The sequence below is a fragment of the Corapipo altera genome, unplaced genomic scaffold (genome assembly GCF_003945725.1).
Source record: "Corapipo altera isolate COAL_440 unplaced genomic scaffold, ASM394572v1 2, whole genome shotgun sequence".
Lineage (NCBI taxonomy): Eukaryota > Metazoa > Chordata > Aves > Passeriformes > Pipridae > Corapipo > Corapipo altera.
Window position 1 is genome coordinate 1772230 of NW_020884890.1, and position 25779 is coordinate 1798008.

Here is a 25779-nt window from a genome sequence, read left to right on the forward strand (position 1 = left end):
ATCAGCAAATTAGATATTCTGCCCTATTCAGAAAAGAAAACTGCTTATGCACAACTCTTTCCATGGAGGTGAAGGACAGAGTGTCTTTTTTATCTTGCATTTGGAGTCTGGGCATGTGTTGCCTGTGATGGCCTGGGCTTGGTTCCTGACTAGACACATCCAGCAGTGTCTCACAACGTTATGCTTTGATGACATCTCTGTCCATCTATATTTTGAGAAGGTATTCTGTGTTTCTTAACACTTAATCCCTTTCACTCAGGGACTACTTCCATTATACTTTATCAAGAACATATTAGGCAAATGTATGCAGTTTTGGGCACCACAATATAAGAAAGCTATAAAGAGGAAACTGAGGAGAGACCTCATTGCAGTCTACAACTTTCTTGTGAGGGGAAGAGGAGGGGCAGGCACTGATCTCTTCTCTGTGGCGACCAGTGACAGGAGCCAAGGGAATGGCCTGAAGTTGTGTCAGGGGAGGTTTAGGTTGGATGTTAGAAAAAGATTCTTCACCCAGAGGGTGGTTGGGCACTAGAACAGGCTCCCCAGGGAAGTGGTCACAACACCAAGCCTGACAGAGTTCAAGAAGCGTTTGGATGATGCTCTCAGGCACATGGTGTGACTCTTGGGAATGGTCCTGTGCAGGGCCAGGAGCTGGACTCTGATCCTTGTGGGTCCCTTTCCATTCAGGATATTCTGTGATTCTGTGATGTGTGTTAACGTATATGCAGTATTTAAGTTTTTGTATTAGTAAGTTAACATTGTGATTTTTCAAGCTAGAAATTTTGGGTTAAATACTTCAAGTTGTTAAATTAGAGCATTGCTGCTTAACTTACTTGGAAAAGTGCTAACATTTAGAGGACAATAAATATACCATTGTTCTCACTCCTTAAAAAAAAAAAGTTAAATTTATGAATATAAGATTATATATAATTTTGTTAAAAGGATTTAAAAATGAGCTGAAAGTGATGTTTTTGTTAAAAAACTGACAAAACCCTTACTAAGTTCCATTGATTCATCCTGCTTTGTTTTAATGCATATAATAAATTCAGAGATGAGCAAGCATTGTCATGAGTTTTATTTTAAAGAGATTGACTTTTAAAAAGTATGTTTTCCAGTTCTTGTGTTAATTTTTAAAATTATTGTATTTTAAAATCTGATGTTTTTCTTCATAAGGAAAGTTGCTTAACACTATTGACCACTAGTGTTTTACTGGTTTCTGCTTAATTGATTATTAGTGTTCACGTGCTGAATATGTAATTATTTTTCCCTTTTCAACTAAGCTGGTGATATATTTACAGTTGAAATAATCTTTTCATTCATGTTAATTAAAAAAAGCCTTATTCTAAAGTATTTCAGCAGTTTTAAAACAACTTCTTCGTTTTAGGTTAGTGAAGACCTGAAAACTGAACTGGCAAATGAGCTGTATACATCAACTCCTGGCCTCAGTCTGCCTAAAGTAAAAGAACAAATGTTCTATAAGGTAAGTAGAAATTGCTAAGTTCCTCAGATCTGCATTCATTCTCTCTTAGTTAAATGTGCAGTTACTAGTTTAAAGTTTACCCAATACTAACAGTTAATCCAACTATCTAAATTAACTGAGTCTAATGAGAGTTTCTCTGCTTCATATGGGTATAAGGGTAGAGAGAGGGACTGGGAAAATGAAGGGAGCTTTAAACTACTAAACTTCTGTCCTCTTCTGCTATCCTTTGCTTTTGACACAAAAATGGCCTTAAGTTGTAATGTTTCCCAGACAAATGACTTAATTTGCCTGGCTGAAGAACAATTCAGGATGGAGACATTCTCAAATATCTGTTGCTGAAACTATGTTTGGTCTGATAGTATTAATCTGGAATTCATTTTGTGAGAGAACAAGGGGAGAGGAAAGAAGTTTCTAAATGGAGCCGACTGATTCTTTGGAGCGAAATTGGGTTCCAGATCTGTTAGCAAGACCTCTTAAATGTAGCTTACATGAATCAAATATTTTGAGACATCTGAAACAGAAGGCCAGCAGAAGTCCATTTTCAAATATCAAATCAGTAAGCAGTGCAAAGCTACATAAATGAGTTAATAATTGTAGATAGGAACTTTGAAGTATCTTATTTTGATGAGTTGCATGACTTTCCATAAGCAAACAGTATTTTTCCACTAAAATAATGATCAGCTATTCCTAAGTCAGCGTGTAATTTCACAATCTTTGGATTTTGTCTGGAGACAGTGTTAAAGGACAGAGAATGACTTAAAGCTTTACTGGTCCATCTTGAATCTGAGGGCTGTAAACATTGTTACTGCATTATTTTGCTGTTCCAAAATGTGTGTTTTTCTTCTTTCTCAGGTTGGACTTGCGGATGCTGTAGATCTATTTAGAACCAGAAGAGTATTTGTTAAAGATGGTTTTGCATATGTGCCATTTAAGGAGATTGATGCGATTGTTTTGAATAACTATAGAACAAAATTATCTAAAGCATTGGCGGTAAGTCAGACAGTCTGATTTTTACAACTTTTGTTGCGTTATTTAGTGACACTCTTGGACAGTAGCTTTTTTTGACTTTTAAATTTATCTGCTTCCATCTGTAGAATACCAGAAATGCTATCAAAAATACTGGCAGCACTAAAAAAGTTCATTATAAGCTGAGTGTTCATAAATTTTAAATGGAATTTAGCTTATGATGCGCATTGTAAAGAAATTTCTGCTAGAGGATTTTAAAATTGTTTCTCACAGAGACAGTAATATGATCTTTCATTCAAAATGTTAGCCCTATGCACACAACTGTTTTTTCTACTCATCTCTTTTCTCCCATAGCATTTTGCAACAGTTTTTTGTTGGAACAAGAAAAATAGGTTTTTTTAATTGTTCTCTTTCTTTTGTTAGTAAGAACTGAAATGAGCTAAGTCAGAACATATCAGGCAAAAGTAAAGTCTTTGTTGAATGAATATTTGAGGTATCACATCTGGTTAGGACATATATAGTAAATACTGTATGTGAATGTTCTTCTGTTAGTAATTCGGTGATCAATTCAGGAATTGCCAGTTTATGGTTCACTGGGTTTAAAAGTTGGTGACCATGTCTAATGTACAGAATTTTAATCCAAGAAAATGCAGCATTGAAAAACATGAAGGCAGTTTAGATTGCTTTTTGAATGTTTTCAAAGCCTTGTATTGCTATGTGACATTAATATCAAGGTTGACCATGAACGTTTAGTAAACAAACAGTGTGAAGTAAAAATGCATTCCTTTAACAAATTAGAAAATTAGCATACTGGCATCTTCTTAATTTTGAGTATAACTGGAACCTGTGTGCAATGAAAATTGTGATACTCTTATGTGAACATTTTCATTAGAACTCTTTAATACAACTGCAACTGGAGATATCTGTATTTCAGTTGATGCATAATGTTCTTGCTGAAAGCTGATAACATTTATGTAGGATTTAAAAACAACTAATGTTTCTATAGAAGTGTAGCTAAGTACACAGGTTATCTGCATCTATTAAAATACTTGTGAGAAGCTTTGTGTACTTCTGGAATTTGCCTGTTGTGTAAGTAGCTGAGAAGTCTGAAAAACAGTAGGAACTGTGATGAGTAGGCTTCCTGACTTTTCAGTCTGAGCAGAAATCTGCAACTTTTTCTTATGAACACATGCACTATATTACATATGAACACCCCCCCATCTTACATATTATTAATTTAACCCAGATTTCTTTGTTAAAGCCAATAACTGTTTTATAGTAAATATAGATACTTCATATATACATATATATATATACACACACTATATGAAACTTCTTTATATTATGCTTTGTAGTCATGGCTTAGAAATTTGAACACTCGTGAGCTAGGAAAATTATCTTGTACAGAACTGCTGTGTTTTAAGTTATTACAGTATTTCAGGTTTGCATTAATTTTTGGTTTTAATGCATAACCTTTGTTTATTTAAGTTGACTATATTTTCTGACTAAAGAATAAAAGAAGATTAGTGTTCTATTGCAGAGCTTTTGATTGAAGTTAGAGGTTTTTGATCACTAGTTTAATGTGAGAAACTGTGTTTAATAAACTGTTTCAGCTATTTTTAGCCAGCACAGTGCACTGCTAAGAGATGCTAGGAATATTATTAATTGAAGTCTTTTGGAAATGAAGGGCAAAATTCCGTCATGTTTTACAGAGGTCAGTCTAACCTTATTCTGTTACAGCAGAGGCATAACTGAAGTGTGATACTTGGTAGCTGGATACTTAGTGTAGTTTTCAGTGGAACAAAACTATAAACATCAATTACGCTTCAGTGAAACTGTAAGAATACACTTTTAAATAAAGCACTATATGAAGGAATCTTTTTCAAATCTGAAGATGGTAATGGTTGCTGTTCTGCAGCATACAAATTTGGAGGATAATCTTTAATGATTTTCTTCAGCCACATCTGGACTGAAGAGGCACATTTAAACAGAAGTTATGACACAGTAGCACAATTCCAGTACTGTTTGTGAAAAGTGGTTGTCGAAATAGTGTTTGACCTAGACCTAAGTTCTGCAAGTACAGCTGGTTTAGCTGTACTTGGTAGGACATGGATGCTGGGAGTGTCTGCTGCAGAGGAGAAATCAGTCAAGAGAAATGTGCTTCACTTCAAGCACTTTGGTAGTATAGAGGTCTTGACGACTTTGCACAGAAGTTGTGCATCATGGTCAAACTTAATTAAGAAGTAATAGAGCATTAAACATCATCACTGGGCTGGTTATTTAATTTGTCTTTTAATGAATGTATTTGATAACATTACCACTTCAGTAAGCATTACTTATGTTTTCTTTGAGAGTATGTTTTAGTGGGTTTGCAGCATCCGGCTTTTTACACTTTGTTTTCAGTACTTTCTAATGGGCAATCCTTTTTTTATTTGAATTTGAGAATTAAACATCTTAACAGTATGATAATCCAAATTAGGCTTGAATGCTGTTTCTAAAGAAGGGGTTTGTATCTTCACAGGTTCATGAAATTAGGTTAAATACTTGTATCTTCTGTGGGGTAGTTTGACTTTGGCCAATACTTCTGGCTTTGATGGTCTGTTGTAAGCTTCTAAGGGGCAAAATAACCTGATTATAGACAGTGGAAAGATGGTCTTTCAAACGTAGTTTTGAGGAATCTTTCTTACACCTTTCATTAGTCGTTCAATTCTTCAAAGTTAAAGCAGTGTAGTTTTCTTGTATGGGTAGGTTTACAGTTATAATAATATAATAATATTGGTTGTTAGTACTTGATGCACGTTTTGCCTCCTGGAACTTGTTTGGTGCTACTCCAAGCAGTCACATGCACAGGTTTTTGGAAGGAGTTATGCCTGCGCAGGAGTGATCTTATGATGAAGGCCTGCCCTGTCTTTTCCAAGGTGCTCTGAAACTGTAGACTTTATGGGACTGTGCTTGTGCTACAGTTGCTCTTCCTAGGTCTTGAAAGCATTGAATAATTTGGGTGGTTACCTAGTCTTGTTACATTGCTCACTACATTGCAGACTTGTGTCACCATCCTGCATGTTACAGAGTGATTCTAGTCGGGGTTGTAAGGGAGAAATAGAATGAGAGTAAATTGATGTGTTGACACAGCTTTGAGAGAACAGTAAATAATTCATAGGACTGACCTTTTAAAAAAGTTTTATGTTGATACTGGCAGAAATTCAGTTCAGTCAGTTAGGCTTTATTCACTTTCTAGTCAAGCCCATGAAGCACTGAGCTGTTTTGGTTTATCCTTTAAAAATAAGTTTGACATCCTGACTGTGGCTATTCCTTGAGGCTCAATAACAGGGGGAGTTAATATTAGTTAAGCCTTCTTGGCAATTGCAAGTGCAACTGAAGAAGTTAATGTTATGTGTAAAATCAATACTGGGAAGACCTTTCTGTATTCTCTGACCCATTTGATAGTAAATAATTTCCCTGTGCCATTAATGATGATTAAACTAGAGGAAGGCTTGAACATTTTCTGTAACAGCATGTAAGCTGTAATGTTAGCTCTACAATTGTTTTATAACTTAACGCAATTTAAATTCGTCAAAATTTGCTTTGTGTTTTATTCATGAGGATTGGTTTCACTGTGTTTATGCTAATACACAAAAATTTGGATCTCATATTTGAGGAAAGTAGGGGGTTTGCTGTTTGTTTGTTTGTTTGTTTGTGTTTTTGTTTTGTTTTGGGTTTTGTGGTTTGTTTTTTTTTTTAAATCGGAAGATTCACCTCAGTGTTATGGCTCAGACCAGCAGACCCACATCAGAGCTGTGTTGTACTCAATACTGTACGAATTGGGATTGCTCCAGAGAAATCTGAAGTAGGACAAAAGGGGGAGAGGATGGAAGGAGCTGACAAATCATCATCTGCAACTGGCCTTTATCAACAGTGTCCTCAAATAATTGAGAAAATGACTTAATATTACATTGGCAGTTGTCTGACATGTTTGAAATGGAGTTGGTGTTGGACAGCAGTTTGCCTCCACAGTTCCTGCCCTGTCTGGAAAACCACAAGGGGTGTAGGGGTGGGCAGCACCTCCTGCCTGTCCCAAGTGTTGCAGCATTTGGTGTGAGCTTCCCTGTGCTGTTTGATCCCCTGAAATAATGTCATTTCTGAAAATGCGTTTAGGTTTTTTTTAAACTGCATTTCTCATAGTACCATTTAGTACTTAATGTCTGATACAAATCCTCCTCCTATGTGATTGATCAGAAAATCTTTTACATAGAGGTTATGATTTTAGGTTGAGCCTATAAAATGCTCCTTTTATTATTAAAATAACACTAGTAGTTTTAAACCTGTGTACTGGGTGCCAGTGGCCTGGCAACAGGGGCTGCAGGGTGGTAGCTCTGTGAGGAGAGGACAGGGATGCCCTGTGCTGGAAACACAGTTCCAGCTGGCTCTGACCCACCCACCACAGGGCACAGCTGAGCCCACAGCCAAGGGGGGGCACCTTGGGGACAGTGTGTGTAAGAAGAAAGGGCAAAACACCTGACAGAGGAGGCAACCAAAAGGAGTGAGAAGCAGCAGAGACACTCTCCATGATACTGGAGCAGGTCTCCATGCCACCCAGGAGGAACCCACACTGGAGCAGGTGGAGCATTCTTGTTGGGAACCCATGCTTAAGGATTTTTGTATTCTTGAAGGACTGCATCCCATGGGAGAAAGCCCATGCCGGAGCAAGGGAAATATATGAGCAGGCAGGAGCTGTGGAGAGGAGCTGTTCCAGACCGACCACAGCTGCCCCTGCCGTCCTGTCTGCCCCCAGCACTGCCCTGGGTGGAAGGTGTGGGAGCCTGGGGTGGAAGAATACAGTTTGGCTTAAGAGAGAGGGCAGCAAAGGTGTTGGCTTAATGTTTGTCTCTGCTCCTCACTACCTGATTCTCTTTTAACTGACAGTAAATTACATTAATTTTCCTCAAGCTGAGTCTGTTTTCTTGCAGTGATAATTGATAAGCCATCTCCCTGTCTGTATCAGTAGCTGGGTGGGAGTTTGGCCCTTAGGTTGTGGTGGGTTAACTGTGGCTATTCTTTTAATTTTTAGTCACAAGGCTTGTAGATCTGTTGAGGTTGGATGCTGGAGGGCAGTAAGTTCATCACTCTGGTTCCAGCTCACAGAGTCATGTTAGCTTCTGTGTTTCCTGGGCTCCTTCTCTGAAACAGCTCTCGGATAAATTCAAGAGGTGGGGATCCCAGATGCTGAAAAACCTGACTCTGACTGGGATACCTCTATCAGTATTTGCATCAACTAAATTGAATCATCATGTCATTTTACCGTAATGAACATTACAGTTCAGGAAATGTAATCATTCATGATAGCATAACTGAACTTTCCATTCATAGTCTAATGATGGTTTTTCAGTAGATTTATCATACTTGTATTTAAATTCTGCCTGTTTTTTCACCATCTTGAGCCTAGAAATTGAAGTAATAACTTGGCTAGTCTTTGAATTATTGAATTATTATTACTGCAAAAAGGTTGCTTTTGTGAAGACACTTTGTCAGAACATCATATAGGAACTAACAATCTTCAAATTAAAATATAAACTGGAAATAGCATAAACTGGTACTTTAAGAAATTGATTCCAGTGTTAATACATACAATCTTGGTGGAATGTGTTTTTCCCTAATTTAATTTCTGCTCTTTTTACCTTGAAATATGATCTTGTGTAATCTGATAAAATGTCTACGAATCAAGTGGTTGCGTTTGGAGGATGTGGTGCAGAAAGAAAGCCTCATGGTGTTTTCTGATTTTTGTATATTTTTTTATTGGTTGCTTTCCTGATTTGGCATGTATCTTTTAAATAATTAGAAATGTTTGCTCAAGTAAGTTGCCTTACTAATATTTGTAATGATTTGTCTTTTAAAATTAAATATTAGTCAAATATGCTGTTTCAGTTGATTTATGCTATATTCAAAGAACTTGTTAATTTGGGAGACGCATCAGTAACGTTTTTGTCCTAAAACACCTATGCTTTCAAGCAGCGAAGCAGAAGGCTTTGTGTAGTGGCATTAATGTTGAGAAAGTATGATTGATGATGGTCTTGTCACTTGAAATTCATTTCAGGTGTTATGTTCCCAGTGTTAACTTAAAGTAATTCGCTGTAACGTAAATGGATGATTTTTATAATATGCAAATACAAGGTTAGTAATATAGTAACTTTGGCAGCTAAGATAAAACGTGATTACAGTGACTTTGTCCTCTGAATCTCTCAGGTGAAAGTTTGCAGTAAAAGTTTTGCAGAGAAGCAGCAGTGCTTTTCTGAGATATTGTAAGGTCCTTGTCTAGGACACAAGTCTACTGAATAAAATGGTAATACTTTTGAGTGGGAGAAGTGATATTAAGGGCAATGACTTCAAGAGTGTGTATGGCAGAGAAAATGAAGCCTGCACGTGGCATTGTTACCTGCAAGACAAAGGAACTCGCTGTACTTTTCTTTGTAGGCTTTTTTATTTTTTTGCCATGGCCCCTTAATTGTCCCATTGCTGGCTGTTTTCTGAAATACATCCTTAATTGAAGTACATGTATTCCTTCTAGAGACCACATAGATTGACAGTGTAAAGTAATTGTAAATAATATTAGGAGGTTAAATGGAATTTAACTGTATTCAGTATTTTGTCTTTCTGTTTCTTGACTTGGCTTTTTCCATCTACTACAGAGCATAAGATTTTCTTGAGTACTACATTTGCATCATAAACAGTTGCTGTGGTCTTTGCATACTCCTGTCTGGTTTGATTTGTATGGAAATACTTTGATCTTCAAATCCGTGTAGGTATTTCACAATAGTCAAGCTAACAAAGCAGGATTTGCAGTATTTGAAGCATGCTAAAGGCTTGCTTAACTGTTAAGATGTCCCCCAAATTTGAGAAAAAACACTGGAATAGAATATATTTGTTGCAAGTAAAATTTGATTTCTATGTTGTGTGGCAGATGTGATAACCTGGAAACTTATCTCAGTTAATTTGGCACCTGTTTAATGTAATTTATTAATATACTGGTAACAGTAATTGGGGATTGATGCACTACAGTCAGTGAGAAAGAACTGTAATGGCATGTGCGGTTGGTAAGTAAACAAAAGTCCACGTCTCAGGATGACACTGTTACAAATTTGCATTTTCTCCTGATTGTTTTCTTTTGGGCTTCTGTGACCCACAGCTAATTGTATGTGATAGCTGTAGCAGTATCTATCTGGAGTTGATTTCATCACCTATGTTCTGGCTTAGCAAGTTTATGGAGCAAGCAAAAAGAAATGGGTTGAATCACTAGAAATTGTGATGACTAGCTTTTCAATTACATTATTTTTTTCTCATACGTTTTTTAATGAAATATGGAGAGTGGCTATTTTCCTGAGTAAACTGTTACGATATCCTAAGCTAGGGAAGGTACGTTGCATGTGGAACATTAACGGGTTTTTGCCATCCCTATTAATGATGAAGATCAGCTGACCTTTGGGGAAGGACTAAATCTTAAATCCTGTTTTCAGTCAGAAGGAAAAATGGGAAATGACTGTCAGTACCTCAAAATCAGACATGAAATAAATTGAACACCTCATAGTCACATCAGGTGATAGACTGATAGAATCTTAACATATAGAGTCTTTTTAGAGGTTGGAGCACTTCTTTAAGCAGCAAGTGTAAGAGTAAATTATGCACAAGTTTAATCTTAAATGCCTTTGCCAAGATGTGTTTAAAAGAAATTCAACTGTAAGACTGATTAAAACCCCCCACTAATTTTACTGATTACCCAACTCAAGTGTTTTGAACTCTTTTCAGAAAAACTGTAGCAATATGCTTTTGAACTTACTGAATATTTATTTTCAAACTTTTAAATATAGATGAACTGAGTATTTCTAGAAATGCTAGTCACTGTCACTGTTGCTACAGCTGATTTCTGGATGGTCTCATTGTATAACTTTCCCTTTTACTATGGTTTCCCAAAGGAAATTTCATCTCTTAATGTAATTTTTCTGCAATTAATTGCTAATTTGCGTATTTATAGCGGAGAGGAAGTGGACCTTTTTTGTAGTTCTTGTAAATGAAGATTATTTGTCAACATATTTTTTCCTGGAAATAGGAAAACAGGGTATGTTTCAGAGGCACTATAGTTGAGCAGAATTTTTAGAACAAACTCAAACCCTGTTGTCTTCCGGACAGACTGTACGGGGCTGTCACTGAGATTTCTGGAGTCTGTCTTCCTGAAATATTAGAAACATGATTTAACTAGGCTGAAAATATGAGCTGAAATAGTTAAACTTGGCTCTAGTAGCATTGGGCCTGTTGGTGTACCCTGCCTGGCCCCCTCCCTTTCCAACTGTGACTTCATTTTGCGTCTTTGGCTTGTAAAGAAGCAGATCATTATTTGAACAATGGCTTGTCTCCAGGAAAGCATCAAATGCCTCTACATTGCCTGTAATCTGTTGCCAGGCTTCTATTGGATCATCACTTTATTCCTAGTGGGAAGCAAATTCTCTGCCTCAGGAGGGTAATGCTTGTATCCCTGAATATCTTGACTGCGGGATACATTTTGAAGTTGGGTAATCAGTGTCTTATGCTCAGCTGATTCTGGTTGGTCGGTTGATTTGGCATTTCTTTTGATTGAATTTCCTGCTGAATTATCTCAGGTTATTTTATAGTTCATTCCTGATTTTTTTTTCTCTAAATTCCTGAATTTGTGACCTACAGGGACATACTGACCTACTGATACAAACTACTTTTTACTGTGTAACAAGATATTTCCAGTTATTTTTCTATTCCTTTTTCCATTCCTTTTTGGTGATGTAGCCTTGTATTTCCATGAGAGGTGTACTGTATTGTACCTGCATATACAGTTATCTCATGTGATCTGTTCAGCTTGAAGAAAGGTACAAGTCGAAATCTTGGTGTTCAAACATTACTGAGTTAGCTCAGGAGAGAGGGATCAGTGTTCCACCTTTACAGGTCTACCTTAACCTGTCAGTCTTTCAAGCCTGTCTGGATTTACAAGCACTGGAGTCCTGAAAGATACCAGTAGCTTTGTGTGAAGCACTTTGACATTGGTGTGGACTGAAATTTCTTTGTCTGAGACGGTGTTCTTTCCTCTTAAGATGTGTAAGTAGGAGGTGGTCTAGTAGCAATAAACTGTATTAGATTAGGCATGTCTCTATGGCCTGGGCTGCTTTTTGTTACTCCTTGGATCTTCTGTTACTGTGAAATAGAGAACCAGGAGTGGTTTTCCATAGATTCTGTGTGGGTTATGTATGTTTGGTTGCATGTCAAGTGTAAGTATGTGTGTAAACTATTTTTATCATCTCATTTGATGATACCTCATCTGTCTGAGGGAGGAGGCACAAAAGTACTGTAATTTTGCTACAAAATATCTATTTTTGTAGTAAAAATGGATTTTGGAAGATCATGATATATTAATTCAACATCTGTGGGTCGCAGGGAAGTGTCCAGCTATAAGTGAAATTTTGCATATGCTCTGCAGACTTTTGAAAGGACATTAAGTTAGCTGTTCAGTGTCTGAGTTGTAGAAAGGCAGAAAGCAAGGTGAAGTATCAGGGAAAAACAGACCAATGAAGATACTAAGTTTCAGTTTACATGTAGCTTGTGAAAGATTTTTTTTTTTCTGTATTTATGTAAACAAATTCTTTTCATGTGAATACTAGTATTTTTCTGTTTGTAAAGATTGATGTTTAATTTAAATAATCTGTAGTCTTGAACAAATATCAGAAAGCAAAGGTCTTTTTATTACTATTTGTCACAAGCAAAATGACATGGTTTATTAATGGTTGCAACTTTGTTTATAGAGGTACATATGAAAGAAATGGATTAAATTTGGATGTAGTGCTTAGAGCTTCTTAAGTAATAGAAAAACCCATGAGTTTTCCCTGTTATTTTCCTAGTTATACTGCCCAAGTGAGGTGAAGGCTGTTTTGTTACCAACTTTCTTAATCCCAAACATAATTTATGTTTCTTTTTACTCCATCCTTTTGATTTATAGATAGTAAAAATAAATTTAAAAAAAAGTGGAAATCCCAACACACCACTCCCCCACCTCCTCTCCTTAAAAAACTGAAGTGTGAATCAGGAGAATCTTCCTTGGGGAACATGAAAATGTTGCATTACTTTTTTGGAAAGTAGGTAGAATACTACCAGTTGTCAAAGTGAATGCATAAAACTGTTAATCGCTTCTTACTCCAGATGACAGGCTTTTAAAGGAATTGTTGGAAGAGTTTAGTCTCAGACACCGTTGTAGAATGCTAGGCATGTAACAGCCCTTGGTGAAAGGAAGCAAATACCTGTTTCTCAATAAAAGTTGATGATCATATTGCATGAACAAATAAGTAAAAGAAATGTAACAGGAGGATGTAGGCTAAAGAATAAGAGCTATGAATTAATTTAAGATACATTTAAATTCAAAATGAGTCTCTTATCTGTCACGAACAAGAGCATTTTGTCTTGTTAGATATTTTAATAAGGGGGATTTCAAAGACAGATTACAACATGCTCCTAAACTTTACTGAAATTATTTCTCTCGATTGTTTCTACTGAACAAATGAAAATCTTGGGGTTAATCTGCTTTTAAATTTGGGATGTTCTTAGATGTTCCTGTATAGGAAACAAGGGTCATTGGAGAGGAGACATACTGATGCTTGTTGTTACTTTCTCTTTCCTCCTTCTGAGTACTTCTATCACTCATGGTACAACTAGTCAATTTTAGAGTAACCAGTTTTAAATAGTGAGTCCAGTTGGACTTTTTGATCTGAAACTAGTTCAGGAGGAATAAAGAGATGAGTGTTGTGGATCATCTGATGATGTGCATTTGCTGAAATTTAGTCTGGGGAATAACATGTGATTTTCATTATTAATACTTTTCGTTTTTTAGTGGAAAACTATTAGACACTTCTATTCATCTTGTAAACTTTTCTTTTGCTGTAGGATAATGCTGTTAGAGCCTACCATGACAACAGAGAGATGACTGAAGTAATAATTAGAGAGGCAGGAATAAAAAATTTTTCCAAGCTGCACGCTTTTGAAACCAGCAGTGTGTTTATATCTGTGACTTTGGGAATTTATAATGGTTCCGAGATAGTGAGTAATTCATGTGAAGTCCACAACCTAGTACCTGGCTCTTTAAAGAGCTGGATTTTGTCATGAGCAGATGTGGGATACTTGAATTCAGTTATTGCAAGGAAGAATACATCAGAAAGAGTGTGAGCATAAACTGTGCTCTACTGCTGGGGGGTTAAGAGGTAGCTGTGCAGTAGTGGAGAATGAAAGCTCCTGGCCTGGCCTGCACAGGATGCTCTGCCAGCATTCCTGACAAATCTGTGCAGAAGCTGTATGGGGGTCATTGTAAGCACTTCTTTCATGTGGAAGCCTTTTCTGTTCCCCAGTCATGAATGTCATTATGAGCAGGAGAGGGATATGAGATATTTGCAAAAAAGAAATCCATTTTCTTTTCTTTTTCATAACCTCCTTTGCCTGTGTGACAGTGACTGGAAGCCAAAGAGAACCTCTAGGGAATAGAATGGCAGAAGCTTTTGTTTATATGTGTGTTATTGTTGTTTCTTTTATTTTTTAATTTAATTTTTATTTTAAAGACATGGTTCACCATAGAAATTTGTGTAGCAGATGGTAACATAGTCTCATCTGACAAGTGATTACTCCGAACTCAGGATTAGTTCTTCACCTTTTCTCCTTACATTTTTTTCTGAATCTCACTACTGAAATCTAAGTCATAATCACCAAGAATTTCCCTGGCATAGTGAAAGCAACCACAATGAGATTGTGTATCTGAGTGCAATGTTCACTTGTATTTATGTGGTGCTGTTGCTTAAACTTTTAGTATAAGCATTGCAGTCTGGATCTAGTATAGTTCACATCTAAGCAAAGTAAGATCAGCACGCACCAGCAAAGTGCCCTGGCAGCATTCTTGGGCTGTATCGACAGACTATGGTAGGTAGGTGGAAGTGAGAAATTCTGCGTTTACTTGACTTGTGTCATTAGACCACATCTAGATTATTAGGTCTAGTTTGGGATTTCCTGGTACAAAAGAGATTTTGATAAACATCTATTAGGGCAAGTCCAGTAGAATTCTACCCGCTACATTTTCTATCTGTCTTTACTGCCAGAATTGAGCCTACTGTTTACCAGATTGTCAGGTCTTTTCCAGGAGATCTGCTCTCCAGTGAGTTGGCCACCATCTTGTACCAATGCAGGGACTTATTTTGTCATAGTACAGGACTTTTCAGTTGTGCTTGGTGAAGGTGGAAAACATGTTCATGATTTCAGCACCCTCAGGTATATCCCGTCAGGTTCTATGGGCTTGCATGAGAGATTTCTTGGTAGATTCCTTATTCAATCCTTTTTGACTACTTGGTAGTTCTTTGCTTCCTTGAATAATCTTTGTAAGGCATAAATGTCTGGAAATTTGTTGGTAAAGATGAACAGAAAATGTAGAGGTTAGAATCGCTCTCAAACTTGCATTTGTCTTTAATTTATAGCAGTACTCTTAGAAGCTAGAGTACTTAAGATCTGATTTATTTCTGTTTACTTTCTGAAATTTGAAAAGTCAATATGTAACATTCCTTTTTTTTGTTTTTTGTTTACTGTGTCCTGTCACTTGGCAAAACCTAATTAATTATGCACTTTTAGTACTACTTTGAAATGGTACAGCAATTATACTTCATTAACTGCATAGTGGGACTGAAAAGTTTTCTATATTTACATGATTAAAAAGGCAAAGTGTGGAAACTTCAAAATACTTTTGGGTAATTCTGTCAATTTTCAAGTTAGACTTTAATTTTTTTCCCCCTCTGAAGTCTTTATTCAGTTCTTTAAGGTGAGGTCTGTGAAAGCATTCTTTTCTGTGTTGGGCTTGAATTCAAGTAAACTTTCACTGTCAGAGAAGCAAACTCGGACAAAATACCAAAAATCAAATGCTATGTAAGAGATTTGTCTCCAGGTTGCTGCAGCTCTACATCTTATGTCACACGGTCCAGTTGGACATTTTGCCTCCTGAGTGGATTTCGGAGCAGCTTTATCAGTTCCATGTTTTGTAAGCTGACTCTCTCTATTAGCTACAGAGGCCGTGTTAGTTCTGGTTAGCACACTGGTCACGCGGTGAGGTTTGGGAGAAAGTTCTGGCTTGCCGTGGCATCTAGTCTGGTTTATGCTCAAGCTGCATGAACCGCTTTTTCCTTGCGGTTCGAGGTGCGTGCGGGCCGTGTGCGCCTCCGGGCGCTGAATTCCTGGGCCGAGGTTATCGCTGCACCTCCCGGCCGCGGCCAGCGGAGGGCGCCGCAGGAGCGCCGAACGCGGGAGCAGCCCTGGGCTATGGGTAGCCATGGGCGTCTGCGGGAGGAGACGGGACACGGGGTTGAGCTCTTGATTCTGAACAAACATGTGTTGTGTTTGGACTAATTTAGAATGTATATAAATGATGTTGATTTTCATGACTAGGCTTCGCGAACGAAGATTTGGGAAGGCACTATCCACATTTGCTACGGGCACGCTGGTGGCTTATGAGGCCAATAGTGACAGACATATCCGATTGCAAAAGGCACAGCAGAAAGACTCCTTAGATGGTGTATTCTGCAAGGCACGGTTCTTTCTGCGTTGCCTTTTTTCCTCGAGAGTGATCCTGCGTGTGTTCTCAAAGGAGACAGCTGCGTTATAGATGGCGTGTCTCCAGGCCTCCCGATTTGAGGCCAGAGTAGACCAGTTATGGTGATCAGTATGGCCAAGGCTGAGATGTTGTTTCAGGGAGTCCTTGTATCTTTTCTTCGGGGCTCCTCTCATGTGGCAGCCAGTGGCAAGTTCACCATAGAGCAGGGTCTTAGGGAGGTGGTGGTCCTTCATCCTTGAGACGTGCCCTGCCCATCGCAGCTGCGTTCTCAGTAACATGGCCTCAATACTTGTGACAGCAGCTTGCTCTAGTACAGATGTATTGGTCACATAATCTGACCAGCGGATGTTAAGGATTGTACGGAGTTGATTTTATTCCCTTGGTAATGCACCAAAAGCAAATAAGTGTTTCACTAAATATCATTAATTTTCACTTCTGTAATTAATGTACCTGTATCTGTCAATATGAACTAATAAGCAAAAGTTGAGAAATAATCAACATTTAAAAATTTCGATGGTGTCTTAACAGTATGGTCATGAATCTGCTTGCATGCCATTCACAGTTACTAGGCTTCTATGTGTTTTTGATGTGTAGCTCATTCTTATTTTCATCTGGCGCATGGAAAGTTTTCAGTGTTTGAGGTAATATTATGTTTTGTCCGTGATGTTATGACTATATAGGTTAAACTTGCAGTCATTAGACTTCATAAGGTTTAGCATCAACTAGACCAAGTATTTGACCATAAATGAACAATTATGTTTTTCTCATTAATTATTGTCGAGACTGCTTAGCATTGATTTCTGTGGTCAATTCTTGTTCTTATTTTCTCTCTTATTTTTTTTCCTGATGTCATTGTATTCTTATTAAATGGGCACTTGTTTCTTTTTTTAATATTATGTGTTAAAAGCTTTGTATCATCTTTAGAAGATGAGTGATTCTTCTCTCAGAACATTTTTTTACCAACTACTGCTGATCCTGGAAGATAATGTTATTTGGACTTGTCCATAAGCCGGAAAACTGTTACTAATTAACTAGTCACTCTTTTGTTTTGAAAACTCTACTTCTGTTTTCCTGTCTTTTCACCTTTCTAAGACTATTACTTGGGCATTTTCCTTCAGCGTCCTTTCAGTTTCCCTCAGGTCTTCTGTAGCACGAAATACTGCAGATATATCATCATCAGTGGACAGCTGACTGTAAGAGTCAACCTGTATTTAGAGCTTTGTTCTTGGCCTTGATGTGGTTATATTCATCACACCTAACCTTATTCTGAGTAGCATTCTAGTTTATGATCTCTCCATTGTGTTTGATATTTTTCCTGAAAATGTTACATACTGGATCTTTGTAGATACATTTGGATATTTAGAGTGTTGTCCTGCATTCAATATTGTATGAAGAGCACAGCCTGTTCTTGATGCTCTGGAGTCACAGTGGTTCTGTTTCCAGTCCCAGATTTTTGTTCTTGTCAGCACTGCTATAAAATTTCATGCCAGGTTCCTTGTAGGAAAGACATATTTCAGGTTTAAGCTAAAATCACAAGGATACGTCTAAAACTTTTCAAGGACGTAACATCTTACGATCTTATTTCCCCCAGACTTGTGTTCTGTTTGAATTCTGTTCATTCTGTCATATCTTACATTGAGTTGTGTGTTCCCTGCCTGACAACAAATCCAATTCTGCAACAAGCTTAAAAAAAACGAAAACGCGACTCTATTACAGTCTCCAATGAAAGTAAACAGATGAATGAACCACGCTGCTTATTTTTGGTAGAACCACGGCCTTAAAAAAAAAAGTTATGCTTAAGTGGTAACTGTGCGGCTCACTACAGAGATAACAGAATTAGTGATGTGTGGCTCTATTACCTTCAGCTCCATATCTGCGTTATGCCATGCTGTGACTGCTAACTCTGAAAAGTAGGGGAAAGTAGTAACTTTCATTCTTAGGATTTGTGGTGGTGTCTCTAGTGAAGGCTGCGCTTGTCTAGAATGCGTGGAGGCAAGTACATTCTGAACATGATTCTACATATTATGACTTTTCTGCATGTGAACTTGAATATATTGCAAGCATAGTTCAGATTTGCTTCAACTTCAGCTTGAGTCTACCTGATTTAAATGGTAATATAAATTCAGGTTGTCTCACACATCAGGAACAGGCTGAAACCCTGTTACTGCCGATGTTCTAGCTGGTAAACCAATGAAGAAGCAGAGGCTTGAGTAACAGAATAAATCAGTTTGGAATGTGTTTAGCTGCTTCTACAGTTGTCTGCTCTTGTGGCAAGAGAGAAAGCAATAAAATAGCCTTGAAAAATACTCGACACATTTTCTGACATAATTTGTCTGTAAGCAGTGCTCCTATATAGCTCGGTTTTGCTCTTTTCCTCCTGTAACAAAGTTTCCTCCTGCAGTTTGCAACAGTCTTTCTCAAAGTAATAAAAGTAATGAGGTGTAGTAGTTCCTCAGAAGTGGAGAGCCGACCTTATAAATCCCAGCCCTGTTAGTGATACCTTTGTGATAGAAGTTCTTTCCTGTATTTTCCAGTTAGTACTTGCATTTATAAGCCTTGTCTGTGAAGTTTCAGTCAGAATAGCAGTGTGCTGCATACACTTCTGTACTGCATCGAATTGAAAGCATAGTTTAATGAACTCTTATGACCCACTTAGCTGCTTTAGACTAGAAGGTCTCACAGGTGACATCTGCTTAGAAAGAGACGTCTATTTAAAAAAAACCAGATATGTAAAGGTACTTTGAGCACCTGAAAAGATTTTTTCATGCCCCTTGCTGACCACAGAGCCAAGAAACTTTGTCTTTAATGAGGAGGGACAGTGTCACGCATACTTATGTTAGTATTAGGAAGTTAAATTTTATTTTCTGCAAGATGAAGTGAAAGGTCTGTGATGTACAAAGTGATTCTAAACCAACCCTAGAACTGCATTTTATGGGTTAAAATGAAGGTATTCTGTTTTGCAAGCTAGTCCTAATAAATTACTCTTTTCTTACAAAATAATCACTATTTGTTGATTTATCAGTGCATTTAAATGCTTGTAATCACTACCTAAAAGAGTTATATGTATTTTAAATTTTAAAGAGTTATGTATATTTTTAATGTGTTTTATATATTTTAAATATCTCAATCTTGAATCAAAAGAATATGTAAATTTAGGAAAAGGAAACAGACCTGTCAGTGTGGTCACTGCATTTACTATACTATTAATTAAAGTTGGGGATATGTATCACTGCTGTGGTAGATAGTAATTTTGGAGGAGGCATGTTCATTTAGTGTTTGAATAGTGAAATTCTAATGTGTCACACCTAAAAAAAGATTTGCCTCAGTAAGGAACAAGGTGAATGGTGAGACTGGTTTACATTTCTGTTTGCTTATTGTACCTTTTCAAGTTACCTGTTGATCCTGAGTGCTTTTCTCAAAAAGGTGAGGATTTGCCCAGTCTTCATTACATCAACTAAGTCATTGAAAAGTCTCATTAAACTTAAAGTTTATGGGATTTTGACAGAGGTTCCTGTTTGTTTTCTGTATAATAGGCTGTGATGTAAAGTTCTGCTTTTTGTTTTGAGCGGAGGGTTTTTGTTTGGTTGGTTGGTTGGTTTTGGTGGTGTGTTTCTTAAGTGTACCTGGTTAACCATTAGGAATCTAAAAAAATCATTACATTTATAATGAAAACAGATGTGGCAATTGGCAGATTCTTGCTTCCGAGTATTTGGTGATATGCAAAAATGAAGCATGCTATTATAAACGTTTTTGCTGCATTCAAAAAGACCCTGAGATGTTTTACCTGATCACTTACTAGGTTTTGAAATGTAAAATTTGAGTTAAACAATGATGTTTTATGAAGAATATTTTGGTTTTTATTTTAAATTTTATTGTCTCTAGACTTTACTGTTTAGGTTGCAAAACTTGTGTTCTATCACCTGTGTGTTTCTACCCAGAAGCCCTGATGGAATTCTATGACTTTCCTTGCATGTTGCTTTTGACCTCTCTGACCTCTTTGACCCTTGTTTGGTGCAAGCTTGGCATGGCATACTATCCAGTTGTATTACTGTAGTGACATTATTCTTGGAAATTCTCAATCTGTCAGGTGGTTACTTGACTGTTGAAAAGTGCTTTAGCAATTGCCAGCTCAAGAGCAAGGCAAATGCTCAAACAGTATCACTTTGTGCTATAAGTAAAGGGGGACTGGTTTGATGAAGGTTGTTATCCTTATCTTTATCTAAGTTTCAAATGGTCTCAGGCAAACTAAATTACTAGTAACCTGTGTTCAGTCAGGTATACAGTCCATGTACACATTGCTTTCTTCATTCTTTACAGATATGACACTCAGTGAAGAACAACTTAAGTGGCAGTGGAGGTCAGAGACAGAGCTGAAGTGCCTCTTTGTAAAAATGAAAGGTATTAGGTCTTACATGGCAGAAAACTGCCTCTTACTAGATGGTACAAGAGAGCTGTCCATCTTTATACTACTTCACTGGTAGTAAGGTTTTTGTACTTCGTGTTTTTATATAGATTATTTCGTTGAAGAATGTAGTAAAAGATAAATTAATTGGTAAAATAATAACAGAAGTACAATAAAGAAACCTGCATGACAGCTTACCATTAGTATGTCTTTTTGAGCACATAGTTAAACCATTTCAGTCTCTTAAATAAAACACCACACACTGGTTTTGACTAACTCTCTTCATTTTCTACCCACCTTGCACCACTTAGTAGGGCTGGGTGAAGAAATTGGTAATACGGGAGTGAAGTTGAGCCTGGGAAGAAAAGGAGGGTCACGGCACAGTGGCATTTTGATTTTTGTCTGTTTCTCACCATCCAGCTCTATTTTAATTCTCAATGCATTAACTTACTATTCCCCAGGTTGTCTCTTTTGCCCATAATGGTAATTTGTAAGTGACTCATGAGCTTTTTGATCTATTTTCTCCCACCTTCCTGTTGAGGAGGGGGGGTATGTGAACAGTTGGGTGGGATTCTGGCCCTTAGCCAAGGTCCACCCACCAAATGGTTCTATGACCAACTTGCACATACTGTGAACAAAAGGTCACATCAAACAAGTCATCTTCTCTTGTCAAGCTGTGACTGGTACCATGGACTCTGAACAGGGTTCAGGGCTTGCCTGGTGGCATGGCTTCCATGCATAGTGATTCCCTCTTGGGCTCAGCCTTTTGCAGTGTTGAACGTTCATGGATGTGTCACCTGCTCCTATTTAGGGCTATTACGTTTTACTTATTTATTGCTTACTAATTTAGACATGATGTGGTTTAACCCCAGCCAGCAGCCAAGCCCCACGCAGCTGCTCCTTAGTCAACCACTGGGATCAGGAAGGGAATAGGAAGTGTAAAAGTTAGAAAACTTGTGGGTTGACAGCTTAATAGGTAATGCAGAAGCCACAAGCAAAGCAAAGAAAAGGACTTAATTTACCGCTTCTCATGTTCGGGCAGGTGTTCAACCATCTCCAAGAGAGCAGGGCCCTATCACGTGTAACAGTTACTTGGGAAGACAAACTTCATTACTCCAAACATTAGCCCTTTCCTCTTTCTTCCCCCCACTTTATATACTTTATATACAATGTCATATGATACAGAATATCCCTTTGGTCAGTTTGGGTCAGCATGCACGTGCGTCTTCCTTGCCAGCTTGGCAGTATGAAAAGCAGAAGAGGCCTTGGCTCTGTGTAAGCCCTTCTCAGCAGTACCAAAAACATCTCTAGATTATCAACCAACTGTCTGTTCCAGAGAAATGCGAAATTTAGCCCAAATACTAGCCATTGTGAAGAAAATTAACCCAGCCAAAACCAGCACGCACTTGGCATAATCACTGATGATCTGACTTTCTCCATCTTTTTGACCTTCTCCATATCGAAAGCCCACTTGCTGTTGGTACCTGAGGTGCTATCATTGGCTTTCTGGCCCAAATGTGTTGTAAGAATGTAAAGCTGTTCCAAGTTTGTCCATGCTTCTTGCTTTTGTCTTGCGTATACCTAAAGAATTAGAGCAAGGCAGATACAATCTTTGGTGCAAGCTTACCTCTGTAAAAATTATCCTTGCTTTCCTTTCTTTACCATTGTATATAAAGAGTTAGAGCTGGACAAATGTAATCAAAGGTGTATTTTCTGAGTGATAATTCTGAGCAGGCTTGGACAATATAAGTGTTTCTCCCATTTATTAAAGGCATTAGGAACAGAAAGTTTGAAGTAAAGAAAAATAAAGATGCTGTATTGCTTGTGTTCTTCTTTTTTGGCTCGGTGAGTTGACCTTAAAGACCAGAGATAATATTTTAGACAAATAGTTTCTTATATAACTTTGCTTTGTAAAACAATGTTGTATATGGACTGTGATTGCTCTGGCATTTTGTGAGAGCTGTTTTCTGTTTTTTCCTAATCTCTTCCTTTATCTCTTGTACATATATGAAAACAATTTGATTTTCCCAACCTCAGTAACCTTATTGTTCTTGTCCCAGATAATTTTACTCCTGCTTGAATATTCTGTACAGGCTTAGTCTTGGTAATGTGACAAGTTGGTATGGAAAGAAAATAGTTTTCTTATGCAAAATGGATAGTGGTGTTTCACATGATTTTTACTGACTATTAGAGAAAATGTTGTAAAAGGCGAAATTAAAGAACTATGTTTTTATGGTCATAGGGATGATAGGATATGTTGAATGTAGGAGGTGTGCTTTGTAGGACTTTTCAATATTGTGTTTCAGGAAATAAAGTGTTTAATGGATATATAAAAAAAATATAATTCAATTCATCTGGTCACAATTTCGTCAGGTCACTGGAACCATTTTGTGTCCAAGTGTTATGCCAAACCAATCTGCAAAAGAATTAGTAAGTTAACTCTCACTGACATGTGATTTTTTATTATTATTTGCTGTTTCTGTGTTGGTAAACTACCCAGAACAGGACTGACACATATTTAGATCTAGTCACTTCTAACTTTTAATTCTATATAGACTTTATTTTTGGTACTATATCGAATATACTATATTTAACAATGGCTTTGCTGAACTATGTAGGAAGTAGCTTTTTCATGTACTTTATGCACTCTTCTTCTACACAGGTTATTTTCTGTCATGACAGCATGCTGCAAGTAGTTGTGAGCAACTTAGATCCTTTAGGGCTTTATAATTACTCAGCAGCCATGGTGAAACAGATTTGATGCTAGCAGCAAGAGTTCCTTGGCTAATATAAATACTTGAACTAGTGATTACAGCCTCTGATCCTCTGCCAGTAGTAATTACATCCTCTATTCTTCTGCCCCAAGGGTGCTGAACTGCTGTAACTCAGGAGGAACCAAACTTCTGCTGTCTGTTGCCGTCAGACACTTGGCCAATACCATCATCTATTATCATGGCTCCCAAAGGATCAAGGGCTTGAAGAATGTTAGAAAAATACAGGAATACAAAGGATATTTACTCAGATGTTTTGCCTAACAATATGTTGGTCTTGTTTTAGAAAATAGATACCAGATCTGTTCAGAGAGTAATGCTTGTAGAGTACATTCTTCATAAAATCTCTTTTTTAGTGCCTCCTTTGTTTGAGGACATTACTGTAAAGTAGCTTATCTTCTGAAATGCAGTGGTAATACCTGATTAGCATTTATTTCAGTTGCTTATTCTTTTACATGTTCATCTGACTTCAAACAACTTACATCTTTCAATCCTGTACACCTTTGTTTGCTTTACTCTCTAGTCTTTTTCAACCCTTGTGCTGCAGTCATATGCATGTTCAGGGTCTAATTATTTCATTAGTCATCTCACAGTAAAGTCAGATATGTTACCTAATAGGAGCAGCTTTCAGACTTTCTTACAGATGACCAATAGTTGGAAAAAAATACAGGCTTATAAGAGATGTGGTTCTAATACTGCTCTCTGATATTGTGCTAGTGTCCCATTCTTTAAATCTGTCCTTGAAAAGGAGTAGATGAACCTAAGTTACTAGTTAATAGTTCTTTATTTGTCTGCTAATCTTTTCAGTTACATAGTTAGCTGAGCAGGGGGCTGGTTTCCTGTGATTATGTTGGTATGACAAACTGAAAACTTTGAAAATACTCTTGTAATTAGCAGATAAGGCATTTTCCTTGTAGAGTCTCTGCTGTTCTATACAATTTGTTGTTTTCCTTGTATTGTTTTGTTTTCTGAGAGATAATAGTGTCTCTTACCTAATATTTTCCTGTGAAACTTGTTAGTACTTACTGTCTTTCAAATTCTTTGTCAAATGTGGTGAGTTTGCCTAAGATGGGCAAAAGTTATTAATTCTAACACTTCAAGATGAGGGTAGGTAGCAAGATCACTCTAACCTCAGACTATTGGTAGATGGACCAGTGAGAGAGCAGCTCAAAGCCTTGAGGGAAATAAGATGATCATGTATCATGGAAAAGAGCAGACTTATTATGGGATATTTGAGGGTACTTGTAGGATTGTGTATAAGTGATTGTGGATCATCTAGCAGAAGAGCCAAAGCAGGAAAAGGGAACAAAAGAAATCTACTGATAATTATTAGGTTTGTGTCCAGTGCCTTATCACTGAAGTAACAGCTTGATAAGAAAATCTGTCTTATTAAACACTATTCCTAATTATTCTCCTGCTTTGAGGCATGTTTTTCTGTTCTCTATGTGTGTGGTGCTAGTGAACTTCAATCCAGAGTAGCTGGTGGGTAGTTTCAGAAGTCTGAGAGCCAGAGCCCATAAGTGTGGGGGCAAGATATTGGAGAGAGCAGAAGGTTTGGGAGTCGGTGGCTGGAGGGGCTGACATCCAAGCTGGTTTCCAGAGGGAGAGTCAGGGTTTTGAAAGGCAGCCAGCTGGCTACGAGAAGCTTATGGGGATGAGATTAGCCAACACATGTGAACAGAGCAGACCATCTGTATAGTTTGTGTGGGCATGTGCTGTTTCTGAGTGTGTGGTGTCTGTTTCTGTGTTTGTGGAGCTCTTGAGGTGGCCAGCAGTGTCTGCACAGTGTTTGATGAGGGGTTCATGGTCAGCCTTGCTGTTGCTAGGGCTGGGGTCAGGGGTAGCAGCAGCCTGACTGTGGTGGGCTGGGAAGGAGAACATCCCTGCACCTTGAGCCACCAGCTTTGGCTTCGCTTTAGCAGCTTGCTGTGTGCACTTCTGCTGTTACTTAAAGGCACTGAGCCACAGGCCTCAATAGGGGTCAAATGGAGGTCCTGCTGCCATAGTTAAGTTCTAAAGCAGTACTATTATGTTTTATAAATAAGTAGCCTTTTTGAAGGCTTGGTTTTCTACTTTATGAAATTGAGTCCTGAGGGAAGTGTTCTTACATCCGAGTGTATTTATTCAGAAGTAAAATACTTGTAATACTTGTAAATGTACATAATCAACATTTAAAAAAAAGGGAATTAAAACATTGCATGTTGTTGGAGTTGCTACTAGTTTTCCTTAATGCAAATGTCCTTTTCTGTTTTGGAAAGAAAATATTTAAACTTAAACTCTTACTCATGTTTGGGAAATGTCATTGCTGTTGCTGGCAACTGAGAGTTGAGATTAAGTAAAGTATTTGAAAATGATGATAAGTAGGCTCAGATTAATGCTGTGTTGTAGCAGTATGAAATTTGAGTGCCTGTCATGTTTTTAGCCCTACTCACTAAAGATAAGAGTGTAATCACTGATACTTGAACATATGGGAAACTAGGGCCTAAAATTCTTTCAAAGGCTGGCAAGATTTGTTTTTACTTCT

At 37.6% G+C, this 25779-nt stretch overlaps 1 protein-coding gene across 2 annotated transcripts in view; it reads left to right on the forward strand.

Annotated features, from left to right (window-relative positions):
• The window catches only part of PRIM2 (DNA primase subunit 2), a 100620-nt gene that overhangs the window by 19327 nt on the left and 55514 nt on the right, over positions 1 to 25779 (forward strand). For both annotated transcript variants that reach the window (XM_027645057.1, XM_027645056.1), the window contains exons 5-6: positions 1385 to 1480; positions 2333 to 2470. In XM_027645057.1, the coding sequence (XP_027500858.1) occupies positions 1385 to 1480; positions 2333 to 2470 (234 nt within the window). The remainder of the gene's footprint in view (positions 1 to 1384; positions 1481 to 2332; positions 2471 to 25779) is intronic.